At 32.5% G+C, this 20,376-nt stretch overlaps 1 protein-coding gene across 1 annotated transcript in view; it reads left to right on the top strand.

Moving 5' to 3' along the window:
* Nucleotides 1-20,376, top strand: part of LOC144346275 (kremen protein 1-like) — a 49,086-nt gene that overhangs the window by 5,603 nt on the left and 23,107 nt on the right. Inside the window, exons 4-5 of the mRNA XM_085494448.1 lie at nt 566-910; nt 1,467-1,787. Coding sequence (XP_085350574.1) covers nt 566-910; nt 1,467-1,787 — 666 coding nt within the window. The remainder of the gene's footprint in view (nt 1-565; nt 911-1,466; nt 1,788-20,376) is intronic.

Genomic DNA, 20,376 nt, shown 5'->3' with positions numbered 1-20,376 from the left:
AAGAATGAACAGATGAATGAGACCGAATTATAAGTCCTCGTTTCGAACTTTGTTAGAACGGGTACTAATAAAGCTGGCAGTCCATGATTATCCAAACTTATTTATATCTTGGTATCTTGTGCATTTTTATAGGTTTAATTGTTTAAGTTCGTTTTGAATCATATATCTTATTTCATTAACTTCACACTGATTCAAAAGAATAAGATTCCTTTTCTCATTCACATATTTATACTGTGGCGGGCAAGTCTTCCAACAAGCCTTAATACATTGTTCTCTTCTCAATGAGAGCTGGGCTAACTGATTGAAGTAGTAAAGTTATAAGCTGTGTAGTAGAATACCACTTAGTATGTATATATAGTTTTAATACATGTACTGTCCTTACACTTAGAAAGGGGAGGGTCACAATTTCTTAATGCACCATTCAAGGGGTCAGCAAATTTCATGCAAATGTTTGTGATGGGTCATATATTCTTATGTACGCGTCTTTCAAAAAACACCGGCCCATCTCCCTGTACGTTTTGTACATTCACTAAATTGAAATTAATCACATACAATTACATATTAGTTCCAGGTTTTTTAGGTCGATACAAAGAAGGAGTAGATGCAGGTGGTTCAAAAAGAATATTCCCAACATCATCAAACATGTACACTATTGGAAACTCTATTACCACAATTCAAGGATGCATCCAGATATGTAGAGACAACTCTAAACTAATAGCAGTACTTGAGAGTGCAGATGAATGTTACTGTGGTGATGACGACACTGATTACTGGCGATATGGTGAAGCTGTGCCTGGAGAGATGATCAACGAATTTGCATACTATGGTACTCTACAATGTAGTGGAGATACTGGTACTGAACCTTACATAAAAGGATGTGCTGGTGATTACCAATTAGATGTCTATGATAGTAAGTTGTTTTTTTAATGTAGAACACCAATGAAAATAAATTTAATTCTCATAATGATTAATATAAGAAAACGTGCTGACTGTCTTACCGCGGGTACTCCTTAGTTAAGTCCGAAATTATATTATTTTTCACAAATGTGTAGACAATGCAATGGTCTTGCAAGATTTGTTAATTATGAGATAAATGTTTAACACATGTGTAGATTCACTGTAATTATCATTTTCACAAATAATTTCCTTGTGTAACACACCAGTAGCATATGCTAAGCATCAACAGAGGGATAATATGCAATCCCTCCAGAGTAGAATATTGATTATTTGTTGATTTTTATGACCTGCAGGACTGACGATTCATCGTAGATGTACAATGTTTTACAGTAGTGGCTCACACAGTTACTTGATTTTAATTCATAGCACATTGTTTTGTTTCAAATTAAAATCTATCTTCTTTGTTTAGTTATGAGTTATGAATGTGAATTGTTTGAATTTATTTTTGAAAAATGATGTCTGAAAATTATTTTAATATTAAATGTATGTCAACATCAATTCTGTTACAGCTACTATCGGTGCATGTGGAGGACAGTACACTGATGACAGTGGTTATATATATTCCCCAAACTTCCCCGGCAAGTATCCACGTGACCAGAATTGTATATGGACGATTACAGTTGAAGACAACCATATAATTCAGCTTAGTATATTGATGTATAAGATAATTACTGGTGATCACCTGGATATAAGAGATGGCGATGACGTAACGGCACCAAAGATTACATGGAACAGCATGACAGTGTACAGTACTGGAAATATATTATGGTTACAATTTTATTCCAATTTAGATATGAACACAGATTTAGGATTTGCATTGACATATCAAGGTAATTCATTTTAACCCTATTGTTTTGTATTATGAAAAGGAATGCATATAAAGATGGGTTCTTTTGATTTCGGAAATATCACACAACCGATAATCTCAAAACAAAGATGGCTATCAAATTTATGTAAATTTCCGGTAAATGTTTTTGAATATTTATTATTCGATATTCAAAGTTTCTCTGTAACAAGTAACGCATATTCTGTTGGGAATAAAACTTATTAATTAAAGCACCGCCAAATAACTGACCTGCTGTAACATTTAGTGAATGGCTGTCAGATTAAATACAATTTAATTTCGATTTGACTTGACAACAGCATTGACTAAATTGAACTGAAGTTTTGAGCTGCGAGCCTGTCGATCATAGTATTATATCAGTATTTGCAAAGAACACGAGGTGTGGAGCGAATTCATTTTCCTTGCCACCACATCACACCCAGCTAGATTTCACAAAAACTTATTATGCTATGATGGGTTGGACCATGCAACAAACCGGAATAGCGATACTTGATACTGCTTAACAATACAATTATTTTTCATATATTCAAAACGAATGTATACAACTATTTGCCATGCATGCAAGCATATTTATACAATGTAGAATAAATAATTGGAATAAAGATGTGACTTGATTGTTTGTAGAATTGAAATTGCATGACAAGATCAGCGATAATAACTTGCTTTGAATTAATCAAAGCATCCAATAAGTAATGTGTGCATTTATGCAGTGTGTTCTATCTGCCATCATTCACAGTAAATATAATTGGTCACCTAATTATATCGACGTGTGTAAAACGGGGTAACGTGCGTGATTTTACATTTATATTGCCACGAAATTACAGAAATGTTAGCATTCCATACTAGTCTGGGCACCTTTTCAGCAAATATATTTACATACGTTTTGAACAAATGGAATTCAGTGACATTTATTTATTCTGGTAACAGTCATGTTTATTTTCCACAGTTCTACTTCAGTGCAATAAACCACAGTCAGTGTATTTCCATGTGAATACGACACCATCTACACTTTTTGATCATTTCAATCCTGGAGACAGCATTACATTTAGATGTGACACTGGTTATATATTGAATGGAGTAAGTGTTATAACATGTCAAGATGATGGACAGTGGAATAGTAGTGTACCTACATGTACAGGTGAGATGATAAATATAGCATTACATTTAGATGTACAACTGGTGATGTATTGAATAGAGTAAGTGTTATAACATGTCAAGATGATGGACAGTGGAATAGTAGTGTACCTACATGTACAGGTGATATGATAAATATAGCATTACATTTAGATGTACAACTGGTTATATATTGAATGGAGTAAGTGTTATAACATGTCAAGATGATGGACAGTGGAATAGTAGTGTACCTACATGTACAGGTGAGATGATAAATATAGCATTACATTTAGATGTACAACTGGTTATATATTGAATGGAGTAAGTGTTATAACATGTCAAGATGATGGAGAGTGGAATAGTAATGTACCTACATGTACAGGTGAGATGATAAATATAGCATTACATTTAGATGTACAACTGGTTATATATTGAATGGAGTAAGTGTTATAACATGTCAAGATGATGGACAGTGGAGTCGTAGTGTACCTACATGTACAGGTGAGATGATAAATATAGCATTACATTTAGATGTACAACTGGTTATATATTGAATGGAGTAAGTGTTATAACATGTCAAGATGATGGACAGTGGAGTCGTAGTGTACCTACATGTACAGGTGAGATGATAAATATAGCATTACATTTAGATGTACAACTGGTTATATATTGAATGGAGTAAGTGTTATAGCATGTCAAGATGATGGACAGTGGAATAGTAGTAAACCTACATGTACTGGTGAGATGATAAATATAGCATTACATTTTGATGTACAACTGGTTATATATTGAATGCAGTAAGTATTATAACATGTCAAGATGATGGACAGTGGAATAGTAATGTACCTACATGTACAGGTGAGATGATAAATATAGCATTACATTTAGATGTACAACTGGTTATATATTGAATGGAGTAAGTGTTATAACATGTCAATATGATGGACAGTGGAATAGTAGTGTACCTACATGTACAGGTGAGATGATAAATATAGCATTACATTTAGATGTGGCACTGGTTATATATTGAATGGAGTAAGTGTTATAACATGTCAAGTTGATGGACAGTGGAATAGTAATGTACATACATGTACAGGTGAGATGATAAATATAGCATTACATTTAGATGTACAACTGGTTATATATTGAATGGAGTAAGTGTTATAGCGTGTCAAGATGATGGACAGTGGAATAGTAGTGTACCTACATGTACAGGTGAGATGATAAATATAGCATTACATTTAGATGTCAACTGGTTATATATTGAATGGAGTAAGTGTTATAACATGTCAAGATGATGGACAGTGGAATAGTAGTGTACCTACATGTACAGGTGAGATGATAAATACAGCATTACATTTAGATGTACAACTGGTTATATATTGAATGGAGTAAGTGTTATAGCATGTCAAGATGATGGACAGTGGAATAGTAGTGTACCTACATGTACAGGTGAGATGATAAATATAGCATTACATTTAGATGTACAACTGGTTATATATTGAATGGAGTAAGTGTTATAACATGTCAAGATGATGGACAGTGGAATAGTAGTGTACCTACATGTACAGGTGAGGTGATAAATATAGCATTACATTTAGATGTACAACTGGTTACATATTGAATGGAGTAAGTGTAATAACATGTCAAGATGATGGACAGTGGAATAGTAATGTACCTACATGTACAGGTGAGATGATAAATATAGCATTACATTTAGATGTACAACTGGTTATATATTGAATGGAGTAAGTGTTATAACATGTCAAGATGTTGGACAGTGGAATAGTAGTGTACCTACATGTACAGGTGAGATGATAAATATAGCATTACATTTAGATGTACAACTGGTTATATATTGAATGGAGTAAGTATTATAACATGTCAAGATGATGGACAGTGGAATAGTAGTGTACCTACATGTACAGGTGAGATGATAAATATAGCATTACATTTAGATGTACAGCTGGTTATATATTGAATGGAGTAAGTGTTATAACATGTCAAGATGATGGACAGTGGAATAGTAGTGTACCTACATGTACAGGTGAGATGATAAATATAGCATTACATTTAGATGTACAACTGGTGATGTATTGAATAGAGTAAGTGTTATAACATGTCAAGATGATGGACAGTGGAATAGTCGTGTACCTACATGTACAGGTGATATGATAAATATAGCATTACATTTAGATGTACAACTGGTTATATATTGAATGGAGTAAGTGTTATAACATGTCAAGATGATGGACAGTGGAATAGTAGTGTACCTACATGTACAGGTGAGATGATAAATATAGCATTACATTTAGATGTACAACTGGTTATATATTGAATGGAGTAAGTGTTATAACATGTCAAGATGATGGACAGTGGAATAGTAATGTACCTACATGTACAGGTGAGATGATAAATATAGCATTACATTTAGATGTACAACTGGTTATATATTGAATGGAGTAAGTGTTATAACATGTCAAGATGATGGACAGTGGAGTCGTAGTGTACCTACATGTACAGGTGAGATGATAAATATAGCATTACATTTAGATGTACAACTGGTTATATATTGAATGGAGTAAGTGTTATAGCATGTCAAGATGATGGACAGTGGAATAGTAGTAAACCTACATGTACAGGTGAGATGATAAATATAGCATTACATTTTGATGTACAACTGGTTATATATTGAATGCAGTAAGTATTATAACATGTCAAGATGATGGACAGTGGAATAGTAGTGTACCTACATGTACAGGTGAGATGATAAATATAGCATTACATTTAGATGTACAACTGGTTACATATTGAATGGAGTAAGTGTAATAACATGTCAAGATGATGGACAGTGGAATAGTAATGTACCTATATGTACAGGTGAGATGATAAATATAGCATTACATTTAGATGTACAACTGGTTATATATTGAATGGAGTAAGTGTTATAACATGTCAAGATGATGGACAGTGGAATAGTAGTGTACCTACATGTACAGGTGAGATGATAAATATAGCATTACATTTAGATGTACAACTGGTTATATATTGAATGGAGTAAGTGTTATAACATGTCAAGATGATGGACAGTGGAATAGTAATGTACCTACATGTACAGGTGAGATGATAAATACTGCATTACATTTAGATGTACAACTGGTTATATATTGAATGGAGTAAGTGTTATAGCATGTCAAGATGATGGACAGTGGAATAGTAGTGTACCTACATGTACAGGTGAGATGATAAATATAGCATTACATTTAGATGTACAACTGGTTATATATTGAATGGAGTAAGTGTTATAACATGTCAAGATGATGGACAGTGGAATAGTAGTGTACCTACATGTACAGGTGAGATGATAAATATAGCATTACATTTAGATGTACAACTGGTTATATATTGAATGGAGTAAGTGTTATAACATGTCAAGATGATGGACAGTGGAATAATAATGTACCTACATGTACAGGTGAGATGATAAATATAGCATTACATTTAGATGTACAACTGGTTATATATTGAATGGAGTAAGTATTATAACATGTCAAGATGATGGACAGTGGAATAGTAGTGTACCTACATGTACAGGTGAGATGATAAATATAGCATTACATTTAGATGTACAGCTGGTTATATATTGAATGGAGTAAGTGTTATAACATGTCAAGATGATGGACAGTGGAATAGTAGTGTACCTACATGTACAGGTGAGATGATAAATATAGCATTACATTTAGATGTACAACTGGTGATGTATTGAATAGAGTAAGTGTTATAACATGTCAAGATGATGGACAGTGGAATAGTCGTGTACCTACATGTACAGGTGATATGATAAATATAGCATTACATTTAGATGTACAACTGGTTATATATTGAATGGAGTAAGTGTTATAACATGTCAAGATGATGGACAGTGGAATAGTAGTGTACCTACATGTACAGGTGAGATGATAAATATAGCATTACATTTAGATGTACAACTGGTTATATATTGAATGGAGTAAGTGTTATAACATGTCAAGATGATGGAGAGTGGAATAGTAATGTACCTACATGTACAGGTGAGATGATAAATATAGCATTACATTTAGATGTACAACTGGTTATATATTGAATGGAGTAAGTGTTATAACATGTCAAGATGATGGACAGTGGAGTCGTAGTGTACCTACATGTACAGGTGAGATGATAAATATAGCATTACATTTAGATGTACAACTGGTTATATATTGAATGGAGTAAGTGTTATAGCATGTCAAGATGATGGACAGTGGAATAGTAGTAAACCTACATGTACAGGTGAGATGATAAATATAGCATTACATTTTGATGTACAACTGGTTATATATTGAATGCAGTAAGTATTATAACATGTCAAGATGATGGACAGTGGAATAGTAATGTACCTACATGTACAGGTGAGATGATAAATATAGCATTACATTTAGATGTACAACTGGTTATATATTGAATGGAGTAAGTGTTATAACATGTCAAGTTGATGGACAGTGGAATAGTAATGTACCTACATGTACAGGTGAGATGATAAATATAGCATTACATTTAGATGTACAACTGGTTATATATTGAATGGAGTAAGTGTTATAGCATGTCAAGATGATGGACAGTGGAATAGTAGTGTACCTACATGTACAGGTGAGATGATAAATATAGCATTACATTTAGATGTACAACTGGTTATATATTGAATGGAGTAAGTGTTATAACATGTCAAGATGATGGACAGTGGAATAGTAGTGTACCTACATGTACAGGTGAGATGATAAATACAGCATTACATTTAGATGTACAACTGGTTATATATTGAATGGAGTAAGTGTTATAGCATGTCAAGATGATGGACAGTGGAATAGTAGTGTACCTACAAGTACAGGTGAGATGATAAATATAGCATTACATTTAGATGTACAACTGGTTATATATTGAATGGAGTAAGTGTTATAACATGTCAAGATGATGGACAGTGGAATAGTAGTGTACCTACATGTACAGGTGAGATGATAAATATAGCATTACATTTAGATGTACAACTGGTTATATATTGAATGGAGTAAGTGTAATAATATGTCAAGATGATGGACAGTGGAATAGTAATGTACCTACATGTACAGGTGAGATGATAAATATAGCATTACATTTAGATGTACAACTGGTTATATATTGAATGGAGTAAGTGTTATAACATGTCAAGATGATGGACAGTGGAATAGTAGTGTACCTACATGTACAGGTGAGATGATAAATATAGCATTACATTTAGATGTACAACTGGTTATATATTGAATGGAGTAAGTGTTATAACATGTCAAGATGATGGACAGTGGAATAGTAATGTACCTACATGTACAGGTGAGATGATAAATACAGCATTACATTTAGATGTACAACTGGTTATATATTGAATGGAGTAAGTGTTATAGCATGTCAAGATGATGGACAGTGGAATAGTAGTGTACCTACATGTACAGGTGAGATGATAAATATAGCATTACATTTAGATGTACAACTGGTTATATATTGAATGGAGTAAGTGTTATAACATGTCAAGATGATGGACAGTGGAATAGTAGTGTACCTACATGTACAGGTGAGATGATAAATATAGCATTACATTTAGATGTACAACTGGTTATATATTGAATGGAGTAAGTGTTATAACATGTCAAGATGATGGACAGTGGAATAATAATGTACCTACATGTACAGGTGAGATGATAAATATAGCATTACATTTAGATGTACAACTGGTTATATATTGAATGGAGTAAGTATTATAACATGTCAAGATGATGGACAGTGGAATAGTAGTGTATCTACATGTACAGGTGATATGATAAATATAGCATTACATTTAGATGTACAACTGGTTATATATTGAATGGAGTAAGTGTTATAACATGTCAAGATGATGGACAGTGTAATAGTAGTGTATCTACATGTACAGGTGAGATGATGAATATAGCATTACATTTAGATGTGACACTGGTTATATATTGAATGGAGTAAGTGTTATAACATGTCAAGATGATGGACAGTGGAATAGTAGTGTACCTACATGTACAGGTGAGATGATAAATATAGCATTGCATTTAGATGTACAACTGGTTATATATTGAATGGAGTAAGTGTTATAACATGTCAAGATGATGGACAGTGGAATAGTAGTGTACCTACATGTACAGGTGAGATGATAAATATATCATTACATTTAGATGTACAAATGGTTATATATTGAATAGAGTAAGTGTTATAGCATGTCAAGATGATGGACAGTGGAATAGTAGTGTACCTACATGTACAGGTGAGATGATAAATATAGCATTACATTTAGATGTACAACTGGTTATATATTGAATGGAGTAAGTGTTATAACATGTCAAGATGATGGACAGTGGAATAGTAGTGTACCTACATGTACAGGTGAGATGATAAATATAGCATTACATTTAGATGTACAACTGGTTATATATTGAATGGAGTAAGTGTAATAACATGTCAAGATGATGGACAGTGGAATAGTAATGTACCTACATGTACAGGTGAGATGATAAATATAGCATTACATTTAGATGTACAACTGGTTATATATTGAATGGAGTAAGTGTTATAACATGTCAAGATGATGGACAGTGGAATAGTAGTGTACCTACATGTACAGGTGAGATGATAAATATAGCATTACATTTAGATGTACAACTGGTTATATATTGAATGGAGTAAGTGTTATAACATGTCAAGATGATGGACAGTGGAATAGTAATGTACCTACATGTACAGGTGAGATTATAAATACAGCATTACATTTAGATGTACAACTGGTTATATATTGAATGGAGTAAGTGTTATAGCATGTCAAGATGATGGACAGTGGAATAGTAGTGTACCTACATGTACAGGTGAGATGATAAATATAGCATTACATTTAGATGTACAACTGGTTATATATTGAATGGAGTAAGTGTTATAACATGTCAAGATGATGGACAGTGGAATAATAATGTACCTACATGTGCAGGTGAGATGATAAATATAGCATTACATTTAGATGTACAACTGGTTATATATTGAATGGAGTAAGTATTATAACATGTCAAGATGATGGACAGTGGAATAGTAGTTTACCTACATGTACAGGTGAGATGATAAATATAGCATTACATTTAGATGTACAGCTGGTTATATATTGAATGGAGTAAGTGTTATAACATGTCAAGATGATGGACAGTGGAATAGTAGTGTACCTATATGTACAGGTGATATGATAAATATAGCATTACATTTAGATGTACAACTGGTTATATATTGAATGGAGTAAGTGTTATAACATGTCAAGATGATGGACAGTGGAATAGTAGTGTACCTACATGTACAGGTGAGATGATAAATATAGCATTACATTTAGATGTGACACTGGTTATATATTGAATGGAGTAAGTGTTATAACATGTCAAGATGATGGACAGTGGAATAATAATGTACCTACATGTACAGGTGAGATGATAAATATAGCATTACATTTAGATGTACAACTGGTTATATATTGAATGGAGTAAGTGTTATAACATGTCAAGATGATGGACAGTGGAATAGTAGTGTACCTATATGTACAGGTGATATGATAAATATAGCATTACATTTAGATGTACAACTGGTTATATATTGAATGGAGTAAGTGTTATAACATGTCAAGATGATGGACAGAGGAATAGTAGTGTACCTACATGTACAGGTGAGATGATAAATATAGCATTACATTTAGATGTGACACTGGTTATATATTGAATGGAGTAAGTGTTATAACATGTCAAGATGATGGACAGTGGAATAGTAGTGTATCTACATGTACAGGTGAGATGATAAATATAGCATTACATTTAGATGTACAACTGGTTATATATTGAATGGAGTAAGTGTTATAACATGTCAAGATGATGGACAGTGGAATAGTAGTGAACCTACATGTACAGGTGAGATGATAAATACAGCATTACAATTAGATGTACAACTGGTTATATATTGAATGGAGTAAGTGTTATAACATGTCAAGATGATGGACAGTGGAATAGTAATGTACCTACATGTACAGGTGAGATGATAAATATACATTACATTTAGATGTACAACTGGTTATATATTGAATGGAGTAAGTGTAATAACATGTCAAGATGATGGACAGTGGAATAGTAGTGTACCTACATGTACAGGTGAGATGATAAATATAGCATTACATTTAGATGTGACACTGGTTATATATTGAATGGAGTAAGTGTTATAACATGTCAAGATGATGGACAGTGGAATAGTAGTGTATCTACATGTACAGGTGATATGATAAATATAGCATTACATTTAGATGTACAACTGGTTATATATTGAATGGAGTAAGTGTTATAACATGTCAAGATGATGGACAGTGTAATAGTAGTGTATCTACATGTACAGGTGAGATGATAAATATAGCATTACATTTAGATGTGACACTGGTTATATATTGAATGGAGTAAGTGTTATAACATGTCAAGATGATGGACAGTGGAATAGTAGTGTACCTACATGTACAGGTGAGATGATAAATATAGCATTACATTTAGATGTACAACTGGTTATATATTGAATGGAGTAAGTGTTATAACATGTCAAGATGATGGACAGTGGAATAGTAGTGAACCTACATGTACAGGTGAGATGATAAATACAGCATTACAATTAGATGTACAACTGGTTATATATTGAATGGAGTAAGTGTTATAACATGTCAAGATGATGGACAGTGGAATAGTAATGTACCTACATGTACAGGTGAGATGATAAATATACATTACATTTAGATGTACAACTGGTTATATATTGAATGGAGTAAGTGTTATAACATGTCAAGATGATGGACAGTGGAATAGTAGTGTACCTACATGTACAGGTGAGATGATAAATATAGCATTACATTTAGATGTACAACTGGTTATATATTGAATGGAGTAAGTGTTATAGCATGTCAAGATGATGGACAGTGGAATAGTAGTGTACATACATGTACAGGTAAGATGATAAATATAGCATTACATTTAGATGTACAACTGGTTATATATTGAATGGAGTAAGTGTTATAACATGTCAAGATGATGGACAGTGGAATAGTAGTGTACCTACATGTACAGGTGAGATGATAAATATAGCATTACATTTAGATGTACAACTGGTTATATATTGAATGGAGTAAGTGTTAAAGCAAGTCAAGATGATGGACAGTGGAATAGTAGTGTACCTACATGTACAGGTGAGATGATAAATATAGCATTACATTTAGATGTGACACTGGTTATATATTAAATGGAGTAAGTGTTATAACATGTCAAGATGATGGACAGTGGAATAGTAGTGTATCTACATGTACAGGTGATATGATAAATATAGCATTACATTTAGATGTACAACTGGTTATATATTGAATGGAGTAAGTGTTATAACATGTCAAGATGATGGACAATGGAATAGTAGTGTATCTGCATGTACAGGTGAGATGATAAATATAGCATTACATTTAGATGTACAACTGGTTATATATTGAATGGAGTAAGTGTTATAACATGTCAGATGATCTACAGTGGAATAGTAGTGTATCTACATGTACAGGTGAGATGATAAATATAGCATTACATTTAGATGTACAACTGGTTATATATTGAATGGAGTAAGTGTTATAACATGTCAAGATGATGGACAGTGGAATAGTAGTGTACCTACATGTACAGGTGAGATGATAAATATAGCATTACATTTAGATGTAACACTGGTTATATATTAAATGGAGTAAGTGTTATAACATGTCAAGATGATGGACAGTGGAATAGTAGTGTATCTACATGTACAGGTGATATGATAAATATAGCATTACATTTAGATGTACAACTGGTTATATATTGAATGGAGTAAGTGTTATAACATGTCAAGATGATGGACAATGGAATAGTAGTGTATCTGCATGTACAGGTGAGATGATAAATATAGCATTACATTTAGATGTACAACTGGTTATATATTGAATGGAGTAAGTGTTATAACATGTCAAGATGATGGACAGTGGAATAGTAGTGTATCTACATGTACAGGTGAGATGATAAATATAGCATTACATTTAGATGTACAACTGGTTATATATTGAATGGAGTAAGTGTTATACCATGTCAAGATGATGGACAGTGGAATAGTAGTGTACCTACATGTAAAGGTGAGATGATAAATATAGCATTACATTTAGATGTACAACTGGTTATATATTGAATGGAGGAAGTGTTATAACATGTCAAGATGATGGACAGTGGAATAGTAGTGTACCTACATGTACAGGTGAGATGATAAATATAGCATTACATTTAGATGTACAACTGGTTATATATTGAATGGAGTATGTGTTAAAGCAAGTCAAGATGATGGACAGTGGAATAGTAGTGTACCTACATGTACAGGTGAGATGATAAATATAGCATTACATTTAGATGTGACACTGGTTATATATTAAATGGAGTAAGTGTTATAACATGTCAAGATGATGGACAGTGGAATAGTAGTGTATCTACATGTACAGGTGATATGATAAATATAGCATTACATTTAGATGTACAACTGGTTATATATTGAATGGAGTAAGTGTTATAACATGTCAAGATGATGGACAATGGAATAGTAGTGTATCTGCATGTACAGGTGAGATGATAAATATAGCATTACATTTAGATGTACAACTGGTTATATATTGAATGGAGTAAGTGTTATAACATGTCAAGATGATGGACAGTGGAATAGTAGTGTATCTACATGTACAGGTGAGATGATAAATATTGCATTACATTTAGATGTACAACTGGTTATATATTGAATGGAGTAAGTGTTATACCATGTCAAGATGATGGACAGTGGAATAGTAGTGTACCTACATGTACAGGTGAGATGATAAATATAGCATTACATTTAGATGTACAACTGGTTATATATTGAATGGAGTAAGTGTTATAACATGTCAAGATGATGGACAGTGGAATAATAATGTACCTACATGTACAGGTGAGATGATAAATATAGCATTACATTTAGATGTACAACTGGTTATATATTGAATGGAGTAAGTGTTATAACATGTCAAGATGATGGACAGTGGAATAGTAGTGTACCTACATGTACAGGTGAGATGATAAATATAGCATTACATTTAGATGTACAACTGGTTATATATTGAATGGAGTAAGTGTTAAAGCAAGTCAAGATGATGGACAGTGGAATAGTAGTGTACCTACATGTACAGGTGAGATGATAAATATAGCATTACATTTAGATGTGACACTGGTTATATATTAAATGGAGTAAGTGTTACAACATGTCAAGATGATGGACAGTGGAATAGTAGTGTATCTACATGTACAGGTGATATGATAAATATAGCATTACATTTAGATGTACAACTGGTTATATATTGAATGGAGTAAGTGTTATAACATGTCAAGATGATGGACAATGGAATAGTAGTGTATCTGCATGTACAGGTGAGATGATAAATATAGCATTACATTTAGATGTACAACTGGTTATATATTGAATGGAGTAAGTGTTATAACATGTCAAGATGATGGACAGTGGAATAGTAGTGTATCTACATGTACAGGTGAGATGATAAATATAGTATTACATTTAGATGTACAACTGGTTATATATTGAATGGAGTAAGTGTTATAACATGTCAAGATGATGGACAGTGGAATAGTAGTGTACCAACATGTACAGGTGAGATGATAAATAAAGCATTACATTTAGATGTACAACTGGTTATATATTGAATGGAGTAAGTGTTATAACATGTCAAGATGATGGACAGTGGAATAATAATGTACCTACATGTACAGGTGAGATAATAAATATAGCATTACATTTAGATGTACAACTGGTTATATATTGAATGGAATAAGTATTATAACATGTCAAGATGATGGACAGTGGAATAGTAGTGTACCTACATGTACAGAAGAGATGATAAATATAGCATTACATTTAGATGTACAGCTGGTTATATATTGAATGGAGTAAGTGTTATAACATGTCAAGATGATGGACAGTGGAATAGCAGTGTACCTACATGTACAGGTGAGATGATAAATATAGCATTACATTTAGATGTGACACTGGTTATATATTGAATGGAGTAAGTGTTATAACATGTCAAGATGATGGACAGTGGAATAGTAGTGTATCTACATGTACAGGTGATATGATAAATATAGCATTACATTTAGATGTACAACTGGTTATATATTGAATGGAGTAAGTGTTATAACATGTCAAGATGATGGACAGTGTAATAGTAGTGTATCTACATGTACAGGTGAGATGATAAATATAGCATTACATTTAGATGTGACACTGGTTCTATATTGAATGGAGTAAGTGTTATAACATGTCAAGATGATGGACAGTGGAATAGTAGTGTATCTACATGTACAGGTGAGATGATAAATATAGTATTACATTTAGATGTACAACTGGTTATATATTGAATGGAGTAAGTGTTATAACATGTCAAGATGATGGACAGTGGAATAGTAGTGTACCAACATGTACAGGTGAGATGATAAATATAGCATTACATTTAGATGTACAACTGGTTATATATTGAATGGAGTAAGTGTTATAACATGTCAAGATGATGGACAGTGGAATAATAATGTACCTACATGTACAGGTGAGATGATAAATATAGCATTACATTTAGATGTACAACTGGTTATATATTGAATGGAATAAGTATTATAACATGTCAAGATGATGGACAGTGGAATAGTAGTGTACCTACATGTACAGAAGAGATGATAAATATAGCATTGCATTTAGATGTACAGCTGGTTATATATTGAATGGAGTAAGTGTTATAACATGTCAAGATGATGGACAGTGGAATAGCAGTGTACCTACATGTACAGGTGAGATGATAAATATAGCATTACATTTAGATGTGACACTGGTTATATATTGAATGGAGTAAGTGTTATAACATGTCAAGATGATGGACAGTGGAATAGTAGTGTATCTACATGTACAGGTGATATGATAAATATAGCATTACATTTAGATGTACAACTGGTTATATATTGAATGGAGTAAGTGTTATAACATGTCAAGATGATGGACAGTGTAATAGTAGTGTATCTACATGTACAGGTGAGATGATAAATATAGCATTACATTTAGATGTGACACTGGTTCTATATTGAATGGAGTAAGTGTTATAACATGTCAAGATGATGGACAGTGGAATAGTAGTGTATCTACATGTACAGGTGAGATGATAAATATAGCATTACATTTAGATGTACAACTGGTTATATATTGAATGGAGTAAGTGTTATAACATGTCAAGATGATGGACAGTGGAATAATAATGTACCTACATGTACAGGTGAGATGATAAATATAGCATTACATTTAGATGTACAACTGGTTATATATTGAATGGAATAAGTATTATAACATGTCAAGATGATGGACAGTGGAATAGTAGTGTACCTACATGTACAGAAGAGATGATAAATATAGCATTACGTTTAGATGTACAGCTGGTTATATATTGAATGGAGTAAGTGTTATAACATGTCAAGATGATGGACAGTGGAATAGCAGTGTACCTACATGTACAGGTGAGATGATAAATATAGCATTACATTTAGATGTGACACTGGTTATATATTGAATGGAGTAAGTGTTATAACATGTCAAGATGATGGACAGTGGAATAGTAGTGTATCTACATGTACAGGTGATATGATAAATATAGCATTACATTTAGATGTACAACTGGTTATATATTGAATGGAGTAAGTGTTATAACATGTCAAGATGATGGACAGTGGAATAGTAGTGTATCTACTTGTACAGGTGAGATGATAAATATAGTATTACATTTAGATGTACAACTGGTTATATATTGAATGGAGTAAGTGTTATAACATGTCAAGATGATGGACAGTGGAATAGTAGTGTACCAACATGTACAGGTGAGATGATAAATATAGCATTACATTTAGATGTACAACTGGTTATATATTGAATGGAGTAAGTGTTATAACATGTCAAGATGATGGACAGTGGAATAATAATGTACCTACATGTACAGGTGAGATAATAAATATAGCATTACATTTAGATGTACAACTGGTTATATATTGAATGGAATAAGTATTATAACATGTCAAGATGATGGACAGTGGAATAGTAGTGTACCTACATGTACAGAAGAGATGATAAATATAGCATTACATTTAGATGTACAGCTGGTTATATATTGAATGGAGTAAGTGTTATAACATGTCAAGATGATGGACAGTGGAATAGCAGTGTACCTACATGTACAGGTGAGATGATAAATATAGCATTACATTTAGATGTGACACTGGTTATATATTGAATGGAGTAAGTGTTATAACATGTCAAGATGATGGACAGTGGAATAGTAGTGTATCTACATGTACAGGTGATATGATAAATATAGCATTACATTTAGATGTACAACTGGTTATATATTGAATGGAGTAAGTGTTATAACATGTCAAGATGATGGACAGTGTAATAGTAGTGTATCTACATGTACAGGTGAGATGATAAATATAGCATTACATTTAGATGTGACACTGGTTCTATATTGAATGGAGTAAGTGTTATAACATGTCAAGATGATGGACAGTGTAATAGTAGTGTATCTACATGTACAGGTGAGATGATAAATATAGCATTACATTTAGATGTGACACTGGTTCTATATTGAATGGAGTAAGTGTTATAACATGTCAAGATGATGGACAGTGGAATAGTAGTGTATCTACATGTACAGGTGAGATGATAAATATAGTATTACATTTAGATGTACAACTGGTTATATATTGAATGGAGTAAGTGTTATAACATGTCAAGATGATGGACAGTGGAATAGTAGTGTACCAACATGTACAGGTGAGATGATAAATATAGCATTACATTTAGATGTACAACTGGTTATATATTGAATGGTGTAAGTGTTATAACATGTCAAGATGATGGACAGTGGAATAATAATGTACCTACATGTACAGGTGAGATGATAAATATAGCATTACATTTAGATGTACAACTGGTTATATATTGAATGGAATAAGTATTATAACATGTCAAGATGATGGACAGTGGAATAGTAGTGTACCTACATGTACAGAAGAGATGATAAATATAGCATTGCATTTAGATGTACAGCTGGTTATATATTGAATGGAGTAAGTGTTATAACATGTCAAGATGATGGACAGTGGAATAGCAGTGTACCTACATGTACAGGTGAGATGATAAATATAGCATTACATTTAGATGTGACACTGGTTATATATTGAATGGAGTAAGTGTTATAACATGTCAAGATGATGGACAGTGGAATAGTAGTGTATCTACATGTACAGGTGATATGATAAATATAGCATTACATTTAGATGTACAACTGGTTATATATTGAATGGAGTAAGTGTTATAACATGTCAAGATGATGGACAGTGTAATAGTAGTGTATCTACATGTACAGGTGAGATGATAAATATAGCATTACATTTAGATGTGACACTGGTTCTATATTGAATGGAGTAAGTGTTATAACATGTCAAGATGATGGACAGTGGAATAGTAGTGTATCTACATGTACAGGTGAGATGATAAATATAGCATTACATTTAGATGTACAACTGGTTATATATTGAATGGAGTAAGTGTTATAACATGTCAAGATGATGGACAGTGGAATAATAATGTACCTACATGTACAGGTGAGATGATAAATATAGCATTACATTTAGATGTACAACTGGTTATATATTGAATGGAATAAGTATTATAACATGTCAAGATGATGGACAGTGGAATAGTAGTGTACCTACATGTACAGAAGAGATGATAAATATAGCATTACGTTTAGATGTACAGCTGGTTATATATTGAATGGAGTAAGTGTTATAACATGTCAAGATGATGGACAGTGGAATAGCAGTGTACCTACATGTACAGGTGAGATGATAAATATAGCATTACATTTAGATGTGACACTGGTTATATATTGAATGGAGTAAGTGTTATAACATGTCAAGATGATGGACAGTGGAATAGTAGTGTATCTACATGTACAGGTGATATGATAAATATAGCATTACATTTAGATGTACAACTGGTTATATATTGAATGGAGTAAGTGTTATAACATGTCAAGATGATGGACAGTGGAATAGTAGTGTATCTACTTGTACAGGTGAGATGATAAATATAGTATTACATTTAGATGTACAACTGGTTATATATTGAATGGAGTAAGTGTTATAACATGTCAAGATGATGGACAGTGGAATAGTAGTGTACCAACATGTACAGGTGAGATGATAAATATAGCATTACATTTAGATGTACAACTGGTTATATATTGAATGGAGTAAGTGTTATAACATGTCAAGATGATGGACAGTGGAATAATAATGTACCTACATGTACAGGTGAGATAATAAATATAGCATTACATTTAGATGTACAACTGGTTATATATTGAATGGAATAAGTATTATAACATGTCAAGATGATGGACAGTGGAATAGTAGTGTACCTACATGTACAGAAGAGATGATAAATATAGCATTACATTTAGATGTACAGCTGGTTATATATTGAATGGAGTAAGTGTTATAACATGTCAAGATGATGGACAGTGGAATAGCAGTGTACCTACATGTACAGGTGAGATGATAAATATAGCATTACATTTAGATGTGACACTGGTTATATATTGAATGGAGTAAGTGTTATAACATGTCAAGATGATGGACAGTGGAATAGTAGTGTATCTACATGTACAGGTGATATGATAAATATAGCATTACATTTAGATGTACAACTGGTTATATATTGAATGGAGTAAGTGTTATAACATGTCAAGATGATGGACAGTGTAATAGTAGTGTATCTACATGTACAGGTGAGATGATAAATATAGCATTACATTTAGATGTGACACTGGTTCTATATTGAATGGAGTAAGTGTTATAACATGTCAAGATGATGGACAGTGGAATAGTAGTGTATCTACATGTACAGGTGAGATGATAAATATAGTATTACATTTAGATGTACAACTGGTTATATATTGAATGGAGTAAGTGTTATAACATGTCAAGATGATGGACAGTGGAATAGTAGTGTACCAACATGTACAGGTGAGATGATAAATATAGCATTACATTTAGATGTACAACTGGTTATATATTGAATGGAATAAGTATTATAACATGTCAAGATGATGGACAGTGGAATAGTAGTGTACCTACATGTACAGAAGAGATGATAAATATAGCATTACATTTAGATGTACAGCTGGTTATATATTGAATGGAGTAAGTGTT

The sequence above is a fragment of the Saccoglossus kowalevskii genome, chromosome 20 (assembly GCF_978046115.1).
Source record: "Saccoglossus kowalevskii chromosome 20, keSacKowa6.1, whole genome shotgun sequence".
Classification (NCBI taxonomy): domain Eukaryota; kingdom Metazoa; phylum Hemichordata; class Enteropneusta; family Harrimaniidae; genus Saccoglossus; species Saccoglossus kowalevskii.
The sequence above is the reverse complement of the archived record's forward strand: the minus strand, read 5'-3'. Positions and strand labels throughout refer to the sequence as shown.